Here is an 18,991-nt window from a genome sequence, read left to right as displayed (position 1 = left end):
TGTTCGAAGCCCGAGGAGAGGACCCGATAGCGGAGGCTGCTTCCATGTGGGGCCACTAGCACCCAGTATGCGCTGGTGTGTTCCGTAACCGGTAGGCGGTTAACGCACGGTAGGCCATGGAGGAGCTCGGCCAGGAAGGTGTACCTCACCGGGAAGGGCTCATCGAGGAGAGGGCGGAGGAGTTCGTCGGGGAGGAGGTGGAGGACTTTGCCGGGGAGGAGGGTGGGGCAGATCCGCTCGAGGTGAGATATACATTGGTGGGATTCGCAGCACAAAACGAAGATAAAAATTATATCCCACTCACGAGTGGATACCACACGTTGTAAAATTTGAAGGTTGTCCTTTTTAGCGATTCTGAGTCTACACGTAGGGTATGTACCCTAAAAAAAAGGAGCAGCCTCCAAATCGATTTGAAGGCAACAATTTTGACGACTCTGCTCGAGTTTCTCTACGAGCTCAGTCCACCGCTCCCTTGAAGAGTGCGTCGTAACAGCTCAAACAACTGTACTGACCATCCACAATTCAACACCAAACGAGGACGTTCGTCATGGTGGTAAGCTACACTCTGCACACGCCAAATCTAAATAAGCATATGTACATGAGTCATTTAGCAAAGAGGCAGCATACCACGTCGGATGTCGTGGTTGGCATTCTTGCCAGCGAAAATTAGAATGCTTCGAAAGATCTGAAAACGTTAACAAATCACAATCATTCGAGCAGGCACAGCTAGCACATGCCAACTTGCTTAGTTGAGATTTGAGAAAGAACGGAATCAAGGCATACGTGATCTCCATGACCAAACGTCGGACAACTACAAGGAGACCGTGTCATCCACTAACCTATACTATAAATAGGAGGGAAACGAGCCATTTGCTTCTCACACCTCCATAGCCCAAGCACCAAGAGCTTAATCGATCACTCGCACCTAGCAATTAGCTAGCTAGGTCGGGATGGGGCACACAAGGGCAGCCGTGCTAGTGGTGGTGCTCGCCGTCGCCGTGCTTGGGCTTGCCACCGACGGCCAGGCGCAGCTGCAGAACGGGTTCTACACGGGCAAGTGCCGCGGCAACGACGTGGAGGCGGTCGTCCAGGGTATCGTCAAGGCCCGCTTCGCCAGCAACAGCGACATTGTCGCCCACCTCCTACGCCTGCTGTTCCACGAGTGCGGCGTCAATGTATGTATATATATACTAATGTGTTTGGTTCATACTCCTACGTGCGCGCCATGATTTCTTCTACCTCCACAGTCCAAGATCGACTAACGTGTTTGTCTTCGACCATACCTGCGTAGGGCTGCGACGGTGGGCTGTTGGTCGACGGCACCGGCACAGAGAAGACGGCAAGGCCGAACCTGAGCGTCAAGGGCTACGAGCTCATCACCGCCATCAAGACGGAGCTCGAGAAGCGGTGCCCCGGCGTCGTATCCTGCTCCGACATCGAGGTGCTCGCAACCAGGGACGCGGTCGCTGCGTCCACGGGGCGAAGATACGCGGTGCGCACCGGGCGCAGGGACAGCCGCCGGTCCGTAGCCACCGACGTGAATCTTCCCGGGCCAGATGATACGGTCCCCAAAGCAGCCGCTTTCTTCCGCAACCTCGGTCTCACCTCGGACGACATGGTCGTTCTGCTGGGCGCGCACACGGTCGGCGTCACACACTGCAGCATGATCAAGAGGAGCCGTCTGTACAGCTACGGCGGCAAGGCCGGAGCAACAGACCCGAGCATGGACCCCAACACCGCGGCCACATACAAGAGGTATCCGTGCCCCGATACGGCGTCGTCCGACAACACCATCCTGTACCTAGACGACCGGTCCAGCGCGTCCAAGGTGGACAACAGCTTCTACAAGATGCTGCAGCAGCGCCGTGGCGTGCTCATGGTCGACCAGAACCTCTACAACGACAGCTCCACGCGGTGGATGGTCGACAGGCTCGCCAACACCGACCACTTCACCTGGCTCTTCCCGCAGGCCCTCGTCAAGCTGGGGGAGGTCAAGGTGCTTACCGGCACACAGGGAGAGGTCCGCAGGGTCTGCAGCAAGTTCAACTGATGAGATCATCATCATTTTCTGAGGAGACATCAATTAATGGTGTGCCTTTTGTGTTTATTTCCGGTCTGATTGGTGGTATTTTTTTCTTCTCGTTTTTGGTTTTGGCCGGATTCATCTTGATGTACTCCGTTCTGACCGCACGTTCGATTCATTTAATTTGTGTTCCATTGAATAATTTCTAATCACATGAACGACTGAGATCTACAGCACATAATTGATATTATGCATATATATACATTTCAGTCGCATATGTCTACTATATAAAAGACTTAGCTAGTTGGTAATCATGGTGATTCTGACATCAATCATTTATGACCGTTCATCTGCATCTACCATATGACTGGTAGTTGTGGTGTTGCAAGAGACCCGTCACTATGTTTCACATTTGCAGAAAATCCTTTGGTCTCTCGAGACCAGCCCCTTAGTGGACACACAGCGCGCGGTCGCACAAGCTTCCTTCCGATGTGATAATTCTGATGTGTAGCAACATAGCAGCGGTTATTACAGACCATAATTGGTGAGGGAATTCTCAATGCAAATTGACATATAAAAGATGACCATACAAACCATTCAGTTTTGTTGGTACGGTCGGTTTTTCAGTGCTCGAGCTCATCTGCTCCTATGGATGAACAGTGAAATTTTTAAAAATAGCAAACAAAATGAAAAGAAGTTAATTTTTTTGGCATGAAAGTTGAACAAGTTGTCTATGTGCCTGCAAAATGTCATGACGATATGAAATGGGGAGAGCTCTAAAAAATTGAAGCTTTGAGAAATGTTCAAAATTTCGATTTTGGAGCACTGATTTTTGTCCCGATCTTCGCCTATGCCATATGGTCATGAAACTTTGCACGCACATAGAGAATTTGTTCATGTTTCTGTAAAAAAAAATCATATTTTTATTTTACTACTCATCAATGAGCAGATGAGCTCATGATTAGCAGCGGCTTTCCACAATATGATGCAAATTCATTTCGAATCTTTCCCTATGAGCACACATTTATAGATGCAACGGTTGGCTAATTTTTACCACAGACTTGTCTACCCTTTTTAGATATGTGTGTATGCTTTAATGTAAACTAGTCCCATCAAGTGATTTCTTTCAATTGGGAAACATAATTTTGAACTACACGCCAATGGTGAATGGACACCTCGCAATGTTCGTATATGACTGGTGTTAAAATAGATCCCGCCTTCTAGTAATGTATATACATGCTCTTACTTAGATTTGTATTGAATTTGGAATCTGAGGCCATGAATTGATCTGGTGTTCGACTTCCTGGAGCATTCGAGTTATTCTGGTTGGTGCTTGACCTCGCGTTTTGGTCTGTTGAAAGAAAAGTACGAAAATTACAGTTTTTCTTTACCAATGTTTACCTTCACCAAATAAGTAGTACGGTATTTTCTCTTCAAGATCCACATCGCCTCCATCTTCTCTCTAGATTTTCAACAGTACTTTCCTTTTGGATCTATCGTGGTTTTAAAATTGTGTTCCTTCAGAATTTGGAAGGCCAATCAATTGTATATTTGTATGTAGTTCCACCAATTTCTGGGTCAAATCAAACTAAGACTTGCTGTAATCAAGCTAGATAATTACATGCAAGTGTGACCTTCTGTCAGTGACCCTGGAAGAATTGGTCATAGATCTATGACCATTTCAGACCAATTGGTCAAAAGCTGTTCGGGGGGCTCCAAACCCTAAACTATAACGACCATTTTTGTCAAAAAGGTCGTAATTTCCTTACACGAAATGGTCATAAAGCAGATAGCACTGGTCCGCTGCCTTATTTCTAGCTGATCACGACGAATATAGATGGTCATAACCTTGTAAATTGTGGTGGGTTGCTATGACTAAGCGCCACCTCATCAGTTTTGCCTATGTGTCATGTCCATGTGGCAATTTTTGCCCCAGGTTGTGAAGCAACCTATATTTCTGTCATTCCTAAAATTCCCCAAAAAATCTCATAAATTCTTTGGGTCATATCTTCGTCAAATATGTAAAAAAACCTTCCATGCCTAGTTCAAAAATAATTCAACAATATTCATTTTCCTATTCTGTTCAGAACAACACTTTGTGAAGGAAGTACCACTTTGGCATGTCCAAATAGTATCCATTTTCTACAGTGCTTTCCTATGCCCAAATAACCATCCTCCACCAAAGGCCAGCTCAATCCATTCATTATTTCGTATTTATGTCCAGTGTGGTACTTTGCAAAGCAAGTACCACCTAGGCTCCTCCTTTTGAGCTGAAAATTTGTGAAGATGGTCTTCTTAGTAACTGATCATCCTTAGCCAAAACTCACGCCCATTAGCCATGTACATTTCCCGTACTGCTAATCAAACACTTGGCTGCTAATTCATGTTTGAGCATCGATCGGTCTCCTCGTGAGAATCTTATCTTGTAATTTTCTTCCTAGCACCTACCTGGGGAGTGCCCAACCCACTAGACATGCCTAGGCCGCCCAGAACACATGGCAATGACACGGTCACGCGGCTACCACGCCACGGGCATGCGAGTTTACGCGCTCTAGAGTTGGGGCCCTTGGCCACTGCTCAAACCTTGACGTATCGCCACCAAACCATGTATTTCTGATTAAATAGGTACTTATGTAACTAGAAATGATTTTTGGAAAAAATAAATAGCAAACTATGAGGCAGCTGCAGTTCAAATTTGACCCGCTTCCAACTGAATCGGCAGAAATTTGTCTTTTTCACGAGAGGTGGATCAAAACTTTTCACACCCAACCATTTTATCAATTGTGCATTAAATATGTCCTAGTATTTTAGAAAAATGATTTTGTCCAATTTTGCAACAATTATTTCAGAGGTCCTTCACAAAAGAACCTCCTTTTGGGCACTCGAAAAATGGAAAATGGTTTTTTCGTCCAAAGAAAATGAAAACTTCCTTAGGCAACATTGTTTGCCATTCCAATATGCACCCTTGTGCACAATATGAGATCATTTTTAAAAACTATGCCATGAATGTGGCCATAAGATTGATCATTTGGCTTGAAAGCCATTTGATCTCCACACGTGATAGCTCGTTTCTGAGAACACTTTTTTAAAATAATTGCCGTATTACAAGTTTGTTATTTTTCCTGAAAACTTGGCCACATATAATGACACAATGCGAAGGTTTCCCAATTTTTTGAATTTTTTTTTGAATTTTTTATGCCCGTTTCAAAATGCGGTCAAAACGGCGGGAATGACCGTTCCTAGCTAGTGGTTGAATCTTGGAATTTTTTTGGTGTTTCTCTGATTAAATAGATACTTATGTACCTAGAAATGATTTTTGGAAAAAAATAAAGAGCAAACTACAAGGTAGCTACAGTTCAAATTTGACCCGCTTCCACCTGAATCGGCGGAAATTTGTCTTTTTCACGAGAGGTGGATCAAAACTTTTTACACCCAACCATTTTGTCAATTGTGAATTAAATATGTCCTAGTATTTTAGAAAAATAATTTGGTCCAATTTTGCAACAATTATTTTGGAGGTCCTTCACAAAAAAACCTCCTTTTGGGCACTCGAAAAATGGAAAATGTTTTTTCGTCTAAAGAAAATGAAAACTTCCTTAGGAAACATTGTTTTCCATTCCAATATGCACCCTTGTGCACAATATGAGATCATTTGAACAAACTATGCCATGAATATGGCCATAAGATTGATCATTTGGCTTTAAAGCCATTGATCTCCACACGTGATAGCTCGTTTCTGAGAACACTTTTTTAAAATAATTGCCGTATTACAAGTTTGTTATTTTTCCAGGGAACTTGGCCACATATAATGACACAATGCGAAGGTTTCCCAATTTTTTGATTTTTTTGAATTTTTTATGCCCGTTTCAAAATGCGGTCAAAACGGCGGGAATGACCGTTCCTAGCTAGTGGTTGAATCTTGGAATTTTTTGGTGTTTCTCTGATTAAATAGATACTTATGTACCTAGAAATGATTTTTGGAAAAAATAAAGAGCAAACTACAAGGTAGCTACAGTTCAAATTTGACCCGCTTCCACCTGAATCGGCGAAATTTGTCTTTTTCACGAGAGGTGGATCAAAACTTTTTACACCCAACTATTTTGTCAATTGTGCATTAAATATGTCCTAGTATTTTAGAAAAATGATTTGGTCTAATTTTGCAACAATTATTTTGGAGGTCCTTCACAAAAAAAACCTCCTTTTGGGCACTCGAAAAATGGAAAATGGTTTTTTCGTCTAAAGAAAATGAAAACTTCCTTAGGCAACATTGTTTGTCATTCCAATATGCACCCTTGTGCACAATATGAGATCATTTGAACAAACTATGCATTGAATATGGCCATAAGATTAATCATTTGGCTTTAAAGCCATTGATCTCCACACGTGATAGCTCGTTTCTGAGAACACTTTTTTAAAATAATTTTTGTATTACAAGTTTGTTATTTTTCCTGGGAACTTGGCCACATATAATGACACAATGCGAAGGTTTCCCAATTTTTTGATTTTTTTTTGAGTTTTTTATGCCCATTTCAAAATGCGATCAAAATGGCGGGAATGACCGTTCCTAGCTAGTGGTTGAATCTTGGAATTTTTTTGGTGTTTCTCTGATTAAATAGGTACTTATGTAACTAGAAATGATTTTTGGAAAAAATAGAGAGCAAACTATGAGGCACCTGCAGTTCAAATTTGACCCGCTTCCAGCTGAATTGGCGGGAATTTGTCTTTTTCACCAGAGGTGGATCAAAACTTTTGGCACCCAACCATTTTGTCAATTGTGCATTATATATGGCCTAGTATTTTATAAAATTGATTAGGTCCAATTTTGCAACAAATATATGGTAGGTCCTTCATAAAAAAACTCATTTTGGGCTCTCGAAAAATGAAAAATGTTTTTTTTGCAAAAAACTCATTTCTCACTACACCTTTTTAAAGATATTTATCTTTTTTCATGTTTGTTATTTTTTCTGAAAACTCGTTCACATTGTGGTGACACAATGAGAAGGTTTTCTATTTTCTTTTTGAATTTCTCAGGTCATAACATAGCTGACATGATTTTAACATATTATTTTTAGACAACTATGACCAATTTAGATGGTCATAGCATCATACTGCATTCTGATTGGTCCGTAGATGTTTCACGCAGATCGTGCATCATACGCCGTCGGATGCTCGTGGATCCAACGGCTGTCCTCAACCCTTCCACACCAACCCCGAAACCCTCATTTTCCATCCACCCCCTGCCTCCTTTCTTTCCCACATCCATCCATCTCCTCGCTGTCTCGCCCGACGGAGAGAGAGGGAGAGAGAGAGCTGCCTCCTCCCTTCCAGATCGCCGCTGGCACCTCCCTCCAGCGGAGCTGGCCGCCGTCCATGGCCTCCCGCACGCCCCTCCCCTTCCCCCACCCAACCAAACCGCACGTCCATGGCCACATCCCCGCTCGATCTCGTCGGGAATGAGGCCACCTGCAACCACCGGCCTCCATCGATCCAACCATCCATCCATGCCCGCAGCAGCACTCCCGCCGCCCGTGCTCCTTCCCCAGCAGCGCACCCCGACGCCTCCTCGTCCCCACACAGCCCGCGAGGCACCGGCCTCCTCTACTTCGCGCCTCCCGAGCAGCGACCAGGAGCCCGAGCTCCATCTTCTACGCCCGCGTCCGAGCGAGAGGAGCTCGCTGCTCGAGCATGCACAAGACCCATGGCGCCCTCCCGAGCTCCTCCCGTGCGTGCCTCCACTCGTTCTCGTCGCCCTCCGTCTTCATCGCAGCACCACAGGACCAACAGCTCCACCGCGCGTGCCTGCCGGCGGCAAGAGTCCCAGGCAAGTGAGCCAAGCCTCTCCCTTGCCTTCTCCTTTTCCCGTGCTCCCTTTCTTCTCTTCCCTAGCTAACCTCCCGCTCTCTCTGTCCTTTTCTCGTTATGACAGCCAACGCCATGGACGGAGTCTGTCCAGGATCTCGCCGCTCGGACCCGCTTCCTCTGGCCACCGAAGCCTCTGACCAGCCTCGTCGCGTGGACCTCCTCCCCCCACCTGGCAAATCCGGCCTCTCCTGCCCGTTGACCGCGCCGCCGGAGCCCTGCATCGCCCCTCACTGGTTCTTGCTTTGATGCCCACCTCTGTAACATTTTTCACTCGCTCTACTTGTTTTGATGTGGAGATGTGAGGAGTTCGTAGTTTCTTTGTGTGCTTGGCCGATGGGGTTGTTTTTGGCTCTATTTGGTCTGTGCTGGATAATAGTCTGAAGCATGAAGGCGATAGGAACCATGTGTGTGTGTGTGTGTGTGTATAGAACCTTGAGGTTGCAGGTTCTCCTGGCTAAATGAATGGATTCTAGTGGTTAACTGGCAAACTGAAACATTCGTGAATTTAGTCGCGAAATTGGCAGGCAGACTGATGTCTTTGCTGTAAAGATTGATTGACTGTAAACTGCTTTGTTTATCTTATTTCGGCAGTTTCTGAACTTCATATTAATTGAGGCTTTAAACCAAGAATTTGTTACTTTATCCTTTAAGTCCTTAGAACTCCTAAGAATATTAAAGGAAGTTTTCTGGCGTGCCTTGCAATAGCTGGAAACAATCGAGTCATGTTGATGTTGTCAGGCTTGGTAGATTCAGTTTGGCATGGATTTGGATCAAGTTTGCATTCTGAGATAGGTTTGTTTCTGGGATTTTGCTGCTGGTGCTGTACACATGATGCTTGCCATTTTTGCCTTTAGAGTCGGTAAACACTCTGTAAACAACTGACAAGAACAGCAGATGTTCACGCTGTCAGTGTGTCGGCTTGGAGATTCGACCTGTGATATTACTAATGCCCATCCTCTGTCCATCTGCAGCCGTGATATTCCCCTCCCTCATGCAACTGGAGCACGGGATGAGCGACTCCGACGACCGGAGGCAGAGGGCGGCGTGCTCGGAGAGGTACAGGAGGAGAGACGAGCCGGAGGACAGCAAGAGGCCCGTCTCCGAGATCGACGCCGAGATAGAGGAGGAGTGCAGGATCTGCATGGAGCTCAACAGCAGGGTCGTGCTGCACAACTGCAGCCACGACATGTGCATCAAGTGCTACCGTCAATGGTGAGCGAGAACAAGAACCTGGCCCCCTCGCGTCATCATTTGTTTTTCAATTTTTCTGCCGTGTTTAGTTCAGTTCAGTTCAGTTCATTTCAACCAGAGCAAACATGTTTGGTCCTGTGCATGTACTTCTCATGGAATTGCTCATGTCATGTCATGTCCAGTTCCTTGGCACATAGGTTGCTCTTACCCTCTACATGTTGACCCAGTTTGTGTAAAGAATATGCTCCATGTTAGATGCCACTGCATCATTTTCACCTAACATCATGTGGCGATTAGAAATATAATAGGGATGGATGCGTCTTGGCAACCACAAGAAAAAAGGCTACTCTGCTTTTGTTATGTAGTATATGCTTCCCTGTTGCTCTTATACCACCATGGCTCAGCTAACATTACTCATGTTATGATGTCCAATGGCCTGGCAGATGCATTGCGCTGTCCGTGATAGGATCTGTTTGTGTAATAGGATATGCTCATCCGTGTTGCTGCACCATTTGGTTCTTACCATTAGGACAGTACCAGATGTACTCGAGTTTCTGACACTGTCAACATGGCTGGAATGCGTGCAGGCGGCGGCGCTGGTGACGCTGCTGTTCGTGATCGCGGTCAACCTGGCGATCGGCATCCTGCCGCACATGATGCGCCCGGCGCCATGGAGTACCTCACGGGCATGCTCGCCTCCCCCAGCATCCCGATCTCAACGAGCCTAGCGGCCGCCGTCCTTGTCCTGCTCGAGGAGCAGGAGGAGGAGGGGCGCATCTAGCCAGCCACAAAGGGCCTGCTCTGTGCCACCACATCATCGGCCTTCTGCAGCATCGAGTTCAATATGTCAGGTGACCCTTCCTATCCCGTCTGATATGATGGTCAATAGTTGCTTGTAGATGAATGATGAAGTGTTGCTGTGAATGTGAATGAGTAGCCACAAGTCTGTTTGCGTCATTGCCATAGCTAGTGAATGAGCAGCCACAAGTCTATTTGCGTCACTGCCATAGTTACCTGACTACAAATGAGCAGCCACAAGTCTGTCTGTACTGTCACATTGCCATCCATAGCTGCCAATCACTGTAGATAAATAGAATTTCCCCAAAACTATGTGGGAAATTTGGTTAACCTTGTTGAATCAGATATCATTCTGACACCTGATTAGCATATCACTTGTCTATGTTCAGTTAAGAGTATTCAGTTTAGATGCAGATGTAGTCAACACTATGGATCAGTATTCAGTTTAGATGCAGATACAGTCAACACTAGGTATCAATAAATGTTTGCATATGTTATATGCACGGTTTCTTATTAGATCTCAACTTCAGCAGCTATTTTTCATTGTTAGGAGAATGTTATATGCACAACTTCACTTGATTTCCTAACTTTTTTGATTTATAACCTGCAGATGCGGTGTACAAGAGCTCCAGGAGAAGAATCCCGAAGAAAACCAGCACCCAACTATGGGTTTTAGCTCCCTGGAGCTGGCCATGTTAATATTAGGTGTATTTTATAGTTGAATACCTGATTTGTACCGCCATGACTGTAAAGTACTTAGTTTGGCTGTTGTTTGAAATTGTATGTGTTATTGGCTCTGTTTGAATCAAGTTATTGGTTATTGCACATATAGTGAACTGACGTGCGGCGCCTAAACAACACCCTTGGGTCCCATTTCACTAGCGAGTCCTTTAAAATGGGAAACAAACAAAAGAAAAACCGACAAGTGGGACCTAATTGGATGATCTGACTAGTGGGACCTGGTCTAAAATGGAATGTAAAAAGGCCAAGGCCCAAACAAGAAATGGAAGCGAAAATGCCAAAGGCCTAGAAAATAAAAGGCCAAATTGCTGGGCTAGGCCAATGTAGCTGACCAAAATTAAAAGGAAAATAATCATAAATGGGCTGAATTGTTGGGCTAGGCCCATGTAGAAAACCGAATTGGACCGGGCTGATTCTTGTGCCACATCAGCTTGCCACGTTGGATGCCTACGTGGCCTGGGGAGGTTGCTAGTGACCAAAATTTTGGTCGAAGAACCAACGACCTTTTACAGAAGATCGTTAATTTCAGTTTACGATCGCCAGCTTTTGACCCTCTGTTTTTGGTCAAAAAAAGGTCGCAAATGAAAAACTATGACCTTTCAGCGGCCAATTGTGAGGGTCACAAGTTGACATATTTCTTGTAGTGATTTTAATGCCTTGTGCAACTTTTGAATGTTATATTTGAAACATTGACTATGATGAGGGGCATGCTCTTTTGATTGGTACTCTATATATGCTCATTCAACCAATTTGAGGATGCCGTAAAAACAAAACAAAAAATTACATAAACAATTTTTGAAGAATGAATGATTTTCCCTCTTAGACAAGAGGGTTGAGATAGTGCTACATATATCTATTTTGATGGAGGTTTGAACATGCCAACACACGAAATGGACGATAAGACAGTGTCCCCTACAAAAACAGAACTAACTAAAGAGTTATTTTTCGGTCTTGAAAGTTAGATGTAATTAATTAAGAGTACCAATCAAAAGTGTGTCCCTCATCATTGTCAATGTTTCAAACATAATATTCAAAAGTTGCACAAGGCATTAAAATGATGCCACATGTATGTAATTATCTAGCTTGATTACAGCTAGTCTTAGTTTGATTTGACCCAGAAATTGCTGGAACTGCATATACCAATATACAATTGATTGGCCTTCCAAATTCTGAAGGAACACAATTTTAAAACCAGGATAGGTCCAAACAGAAAGTACTATTGGAAAATTTAGAGAGAGGATGGAGGTGATGTGGATCTTGAAGTGAAAATACTTACTCTACTTACTTGGTGGAGATAAAAATTGGTAAACAAAAATTGTAATCTTCATACTTTTCTTTCAGCAGGCGCAGAGGCTTGTCTAAATAAAATGATAGGACTGAAACGCGAGGTCAAGCACCAACCAGAATATAACTCGAATGCTCCAGAAAGTCGAATGCCAGATCAATTCACGGCCTTGGATTCCAAATTCAAAACAAATCTAAATAAGAGCATGTATATACAAGAGTCATCTATCTATCTATCTATCTATCTATCAAAGAGACACCGTATACCACAGGATGTCATGGTTGACATCCTTGCCAACAAAATTTAGGATGCCTTCAGAGGTCCGGAATCAAACCACAATAATAATTTAGAGCAAGCAGCAGCTAGCACATACCCACTTGCTTAATTGAGAAAGAAAGGAATCTAGGTACGTGATCTCCACAACCAAACATCAGACAACTTCAAGGAGACCGTGTCCTCCCCTAACCTATACTATAAATAGGATCGACATAAGCCCTTCGCTTCTCACACCTCTCATAGCTCAAGCACCAAGAGTAGCAATTATCTAGCTTGCTAGGCAACGATGGGGCACACAAAGGCAGCAGTGCTAGTGGTGGTGCTCGCCGTCGCTGTGCTTGGGCTTGCCACCGATGGCCAGGCGCAGCTGCAGAACGGGTTCTACACGGGCAAGTGCCGCGGCAACGACGTGGAGGCGGTGGTCCGGGGTATCGTCAAGGCCCGCTTCTCCCAGGACAACGCCATCGTCGCCCACCTCCTACGCTTGCTGTTCCACGAATGCGGCGTCAATGTAAGTATTATTATGACTATGAATTATGAGCTATAGATGTACTAATGTGCTGTTTGATTTATTCGTGCGCGCCATTCATTCTTCTACGTACTCATATGAATTCTACATAGTAGATGGACTAACTAATCTGTTTGACTATGTGCGTGCGTAGGGCTGCGACGGCGGGCTGCTGATCGACGGCCCCGGCACAGAAAAGACGGCAAACCCGAACCTGAGCGTGAAGGGCTACGACCTCATCGCCACCATCAAGATGGAACTCGAGAAGCGGTGCCCGGGCGTCGTATCCTGCTCCGACATCGAGATCCTCGCAACCAGGGACGCGGTGAATGCGTCCACGGGACAAGGATACGCGGTGCGCACCGGGCGCAGGGACCGCCGGCGGTCCATAGCCACCGACGTGAAACTTCCGGGGCCAGATTTCACGGTTCCGCAGGCAGCCGCTTTCTTCCGCACGCTCGGTCTCAGCTCGGACGACATGGTCGTTCTGCTGGGCGCACACACGGTTGGCGTCACGCACTGCGGCATGATCAAGAAGAGCCGTCTTTATAGCTATGGCGGCAAGGCCGGTGCAACGGACCCGAGCATGGACCCGGAGCTAGCGTCCACCTACAAGACATATGTGTGCCCCAACACGGCGTCCTCCGACAACAACATCGTGTTCCTAGACGACCGGGCCAGCGCGTCCAAGCTGGACAACAGCTTCTACAAGATGCTGCAGCGCCGCCGCGGCGCGCTCATGGTCGACCAGAACCTCTACACCGACGGCTCCACGCGCTGGATGGTCGACAGGCTCGCCAACACTGACCACTTCCGCTGGCTCTTCCCGCAGGCTCTCGCCAAGCTGGGGGAGGTCAACGTGCTTACCGGCACACAGGGAGAGGTCCGCAGGGTCTGCAGCAGGTTCAACTGATCAGATCATCATCATTTTCTGAGGTGACATCAATTAATGGTGTGCCTGTTGTGTTTATTTCCGGTCGGATTGGTGGTAATTTTTTCTTCCTTTTTTGGTTTTGGTCGGATTCATCTCGATGTGCTCTGTTGTGACCGCACGTTCAATTCATTTAATTTGAGTTCCATTGAATAATTTCTAATAACATGAACGATTGAGATCAACAGCAACATAATTGATATTATGCATATATACTCCCTCCGTACCGAAATATATATCGCTGGAGAAGTTGAACTACAGTTGCTTCAACGACATATATTGTATAGAGGAAGTACATTTTAGTCGCATAGTACATTATATTTCTGCTTCACGAATATGATATATTTTGGACATTTCTAATAATAGCAAGCCTTATTCCTATTTTGGCATTTTCGATTTCAGGGCTTTTTGCCCCGGTTAGTGAAGGACCAGAGAAGCTTTCTAGTTATGAATCGGGTATGGAACCCATGGGAGGGGCTTGGGTAAAATTCCAAATACGCTATTATATGTTTGCGCTCGTTTTTGTTGTTTTTGATTTGGAAACCGTCTTTCTATACCCTTGGGCAATGAGTCTCGACGTATTGGGCGTATTCGTTTTTATCAAAGCTTTGATTTTCGTGCTTATCTTAGTTGTTGGTTTAGTTTATGCATGGCGAAAAGGAGCCTTGGAATGGTCTTAACCTAATATTTAGACAAAAAAAGAAGGAAAAGATTCTATTGAGACGGTTATGAATTTGAATTGAATTAAAGGTCTTGCTTTGACCCTTAGGACTAGGTAACCCGTTCGCTATCCTTGCTTCTATTTCTATTGCAGTCTATCTCATCGCATCACATTCTGTTATGCGATTCCACTTCGACAAAAGGAAAGAGCATACCTAAGTTCAATAGCTTTACGTCCGCTATCCCGATCACGATTTTCCTACCCTCGGGGGGAAAGTAAAGGCCTTTCCCCCTTTGGTAGGCTGTGGGCGAGGAGGGATTTGAACCCCCGACACCGTGGTTCGTAGCCACATGCTCTAATCCTCTGAGCTACAGGCCCAGCTGTCTCCACTGGATCTCTTCCCGGGGGTACCCCTTCATTTCAGGTTAAGAAGATGGGGAAGCGCATTTCTCTCTATAAGAACAGTGCATTCCGAGGTGTGAAGTGGGAGAGAGGGGATGTGATGATTGAGGTTTTGAATAAGACGATCTTTGCATAACAGACTTAGCTAGTTGGTAATCATGGTGCTTCTCACATCAGTCATTTATGACTGTTCATCTGCATCTACCGCATGACTGGTGGTTGTGGTGTTGCAAGAGACCCGCCACTCTGTTTCACGTTTGCAGAAAATCCTTTGGTTTCTCTAGACCAGCCCCTTAGTGGACACACAGCGCGCGGTCGCACAAGCTTCCTTCCGGTTGTGATAATTTTGATGTGTAGCAACATAGCAGCGCTTATTACAGATCATTATTGGCGAGGGAATTCTCAATGCAAATAGACATATATAAGATGATCATACAAAACCATTCAGTTTTGTTGGTGCATAGGAACAATATCACGGAGGACGGTTCTTCGGTGCTCGAGCTCATCTGCTCCTATGGATGAACATTAAAATTTTAAAAAATAGCAAACAAAATAAAAAGGAGTTAATTTTTTGGCATGAAAAAGTTGTCTATGTGCTGCAAAATGTCATGACGATATGAAATGGGGAGAGCTCTGAAAAATTTGAAGCTTTGAGAAACGTTCAAAATTTTGATTTTGGAGCACTGATTTTTAGTCCTAAGCCTCACCTATGTCATATGGTCATGAAACTTTGCACACAAAGAGAATTTTTTTCATGTTTCATGTAAAAAAAGGTTCCATATTTTTATTTTACTATCCGCTATCCCGATCACGATTTTCCTACCCTCAGGGGGAAAGGCCCTTCCCTCTTTGGTAGGCTGTGGGCGAGGAGGGATTCGAACCCCCGACACCGTGGTTCGTAGCCACATGCTCTAATCCTCTGAGCTACAGGCCTAGCTGTCTCCACTGGATCTCTTCCCGGGGGTACCCCTTCATTTCAGGTTAAGAAGATGGGAAAGCACCTTTCTCTCTACAAGAACAGTGCATTCCGAGGTGTGAAGTGGGAGAGAGGGGATGTGATGATTGAGGTTTTGAATAAGACGACATTTGCATAACAGACTTAGCTAGTTGGTAATCATGGTGCTTCTCACATCAGTCATTTATGACTGTTCATCTGCATCTACCACATGACTGGTGGTTGTGGTGTTGCAAGAGACCCGTCACTCTGTTTCACGTTTGCAGAAAATCCTTTGGTTTCCCGAGACCAGCCCCTTAGTGGACACATAGCGCGCGGTCGCACAAGCTTCCTTCCGGTTGTGATAATTCTGATGTGTAGCAACATACAGTGGTTATACAGATCATAATTGGCGAGGGAATTCTCAATGCAAATAGACATATATAAGATGATCATACAAAACCATTCAGTTTTGAGAAACGTTCAAAATTTTGATTTCGGAGCACTGATTTTTAGTCCTGAGCCTCACCTATGTCATATGGTCATGAAACTTTGCACACAAAGAGAATTTTTTTCATGTTTCATGTAAAAAAGGTTCCACATTTTTATTTTACTGTTCATCAATGAGCAGACGAGCTCATGATTAGCAGCAGATTTCCGCAATATCATGCGTTTCATTTAGATTCTTTCCCTATGAGCACACATTTATAGATGCAATGGTTGGAGAATTTTTACCACAAACTTGTCTACCCTTTTTAGATCATACGTGTAAGCTTTAATATAAACTAATCCCATCAATCAATTTCTTTCATTTGGGAAACAAAATTTTGAACTACACGCCAATGATGAAGGGACACCTCGCAATGTTCATATTGACTGGTGTTAAAATAGTTCCCGCCGTCTAGTAATGTATATACATGCTCTTACTTAGATTTGTATTGAATTTGGAATCAGAGGCCATGAATTGATCATCTGGCGTTGACTTCCTGGAGCATTCGAGTTATTCTGGTTGGTGCTTGATCTCGCGTTTTGTCTGCTGAAAGAAATGTACAAAAATTACAGTTTTTCTTTACCAATGTTTACCTTCACCAAGTACGGTATTTTCTCTTCAAGGTCCACATCGCCTCCATCTTCTCTCTAGATTTCCAACAGGGCCGGTCCTGAGATTTTGGGGGCCCGGCGCGAGACTAAAACCCGGGGCCCTTAATGTAGACATAATAGCGATAAAAATTAATCTTTTGAATAAACTACTCATTTTTATCATGTTCCTCCCCATTTCTTAATTTCCTATGATAATGACCATATGAAAAACATCTTCATGCATCATGTAGATGGTATGGCATTTTCTGTCCTCTCTCATAGACCCTTTCTCAAGTAAGATGTTTCTTGTATTTTTATCAAGATTATCCTAATTTTTTCATAAATATCAGTAGCATAAACTAGTTGTTCATGATCACTAGCTGACTGTACATGTACATCCAATGAATTACCTACATACTCAGAGGTCAGAGCACCTTACGTTGTTATCGTTGCTGTTGGTGTCAATATTTTCTTCTCGCTGATCAAGTTCTTAATTGCCATTAGTTGGTTGCCCTTCCTCTATGGAATGACAACTCTCTTAGAAAAAATTATGAATATTTCCACTCTGTGATTGTACTAATTCATCCACAACTTTCTTATGGATGACAGGATATATAAGACACAATGCTGAAAATAAATAAATAAATTGCATCAATTGACAATTGTTGAACAGTACCGATGTGTCGGCTATTCATCTAATAGACTAGGAACCTCAATATGAATAGAAGATATACCTCGGATGGTCGTATCGTTGACGGACGGAGAGCAAGGCAGGGCTCCGACGGCCCCCATGGAGGCAGGGAATTGAAATCGGCGGTTGATCTGAATTAGTGAGGAAATTTTGTTTTAGAAGGAAAGGGCCGCTGAGAAATTGGGAATCGCTGCGTGAACTGCATGCGAGATGGAAGAAGGGATCAATCTGTTCCTTTTTTATCGACATGCAAGAACTAATCAAGGAAAGAATCGGAAAGGATCAACCAGTTCCTTTTTTTTAACGTGCACGTAGTAACTAGGAACGACCGAATCGATTGTTGGCTCCCTTCCTAGCGGCAAATATGTTGGACCATCGTGCGTATGTTCCATCGTGCTGCCTGAGGCCCAGCCGTCTAGTCCACAGAATTTTTTTGATGACCGGAAATATGTTGGACCATAGCTAACATGTGTATACCTGGGGAGGGGCCCCTCGATCTTGGGGGCCCGGGGCGCCCCCCCCCCCTCCCTCAGGGCCGCCCTGATTTCCAATAGTACTTTCCTTTTGGATCAATCCTGGTTTTAAAATTGTGTTCCTTCAGAATTTGGAAGGCCAATCAATTGTATATTGGTATGTAGTTCCACCAATTTCTCGATCAAATCGAACTAATATTAGCTGTAATTAAGCTAGATAATTACATACATGTGGTACCATCTTAATGCCTTGTGCAGCTTTTGGATGTTATATCTTCACAATGATGAGGGACATGCCTTTTTGATTGGTACTCTATATATGCTCATTCAACCAATTTGAGGATGCCCTAAAAATACAAAACTAAATATTACGTAAAAAAAAATTTGGAGAACGAATGATTTCCCCTCTTAGACTATAGGGTTGAGATAGTACTATATATATCCATATTGATCGAGGTTTGAACATGCCAACAGACGAAATGGACATAATACAATTGTGACGCCCCCAATTCAATCGTACACTAATCATGCACGCAAATGTGTACAATCAAGATCAGGGACTCACGGGAAGATATCACAACACAACTCTACAACATAAATAAGTCATACAAGCATCATAATACAAGCCAGGGGCCTCGAGGGCTCGAATACAAGTGCTCGATCATAGACGAGTCAGCGGAAGCAACAATATCTGAGTAAAGACATAAGTTAAACAAGTTTGCCTTAAGAAGGCTAGCACAAACTGGGATACAGATCGAAAGAGGCGCAGGCCTTCTGCCTGGGATCCTCCTAACTACTCCTCGAAGCCGAACTCCACGTAGAATCATCCTCGGGATCTCTAGCTCCTGGACTCCAGCATCTGGTTGTGACAACCAGGAATAGAAAGGGGAAAAGAGGGAGAAAAGCAACCGTGAGTACTCATCCAAAGTACTCGCAAGCAAGGATCTAAACTACATATGCATGGGTATATGTGTAAAGGGCCATATCGGTGGACTGGACTGCAGAATGCCAGAATAAGAGGGGGATAGCTAATCATGTCGAAGACTACGCTTCTGGCCTCCTCCATCTTGCAACATGTAGAAGAGAGTAGATGGTAAGTTCACCAAGTAGCATCGCATAGCATAATCCTACTCGG

The 18,991-nt window shown here is 44.4% G+C and overlaps 3 protein-coding genes across 4 annotated transcripts; all 3 read left to right on the top strand.

The window, feature by feature from the left end:
* Window positions 1–896: 896 nt before the first annotated feature.
* On the top strand, window positions 897–2,365 carry LOC109743486 (peroxidase 57). The gene is made up of 2 exons (XM_020302579.3): window positions 897–1,175; window positions 1,292–2,365. The coding sequence occupies exons 1-2, from the start codon at window positions 951–953 to the stop codon at window positions 2,048–2,050; spliced, it is 984 nt and encodes a 327-aa protein (XP_020158168.1). The 5' UTR covers window positions 897–950; the 3' UTR covers window positions 2,051–2,365.
* Window positions 2,366–7,242: 4,877 nt separating this feature from the next.
* Window positions 7,243–10,714, top strand: LOC109743469 (uncharacterized). 2 transcript variants are annotated; one of them, XM_040390916.3, is made up of 5 exons: window positions 7,243–7,844; window positions 7,950–8,118; window positions 8,857–9,097; window positions 9,664–9,927; window positions 10,485–10,714. In XM_040390916.3, the coding sequence occupies exons 1-4, from the start codon at window positions 7,709–7,711 to the stop codon at window positions 9,802–9,804; spliced, it is 687 nt and encodes a 228-aa protein (XP_040246850.1). In that variant the 5' UTR covers window positions 7,243–7,708; the 3' UTR covers window positions 9,805–9,927; window positions 10,485–10,714. The 2 variants fall into 2 exon arrangements, with proteins under 2 accessions (XP_040246850.1, XP_073354329.1); XM_073498228.1 differs by having other exon boundaries at window positions 7,481–7,844; window positions 9,664–9,922.
* A 1,705-nt stretch (window positions 10,715–12,419) lies between these two features.
* Window positions 12,420–14,765, top strand: LOC109743488 (peroxidase 57). Its single transcript, XM_020302581.3, has 2 exons — window positions 12,420–12,687; window positions 12,839–14,765. Exons 1-2 carry the CDS (start codon window positions 12,463–12,465, stop codon window positions 13,595–13,597), a joined length of 984 nt encoding a protein of 327 aa, XP_020158170.1. The 5' UTR covers window positions 12,420–12,462; the 3' UTR covers window positions 13,598–14,765.
* The last annotated feature ends 4,226 nt before the right edge of the window (window positions 14,766–18,991 follow it).

This window comes from Aegilops tauschii, chromosome 5 (genome assembly GCF_002575655.3).
Source record: "Aegilops tauschii subsp. strangulata cultivar AL8/78 chromosome 5, Aet v6.0, whole genome shotgun sequence".
Taxonomy (NCBI): domain Eukaryota; kingdom Viridiplantae; phylum Streptophyta; class Magnoliopsida; order Poales; family Poaceae; genus Aegilops; species Aegilops tauschii.
This window is presented reverse-complemented; position numbering and strand designations above follow the sequence as displayed.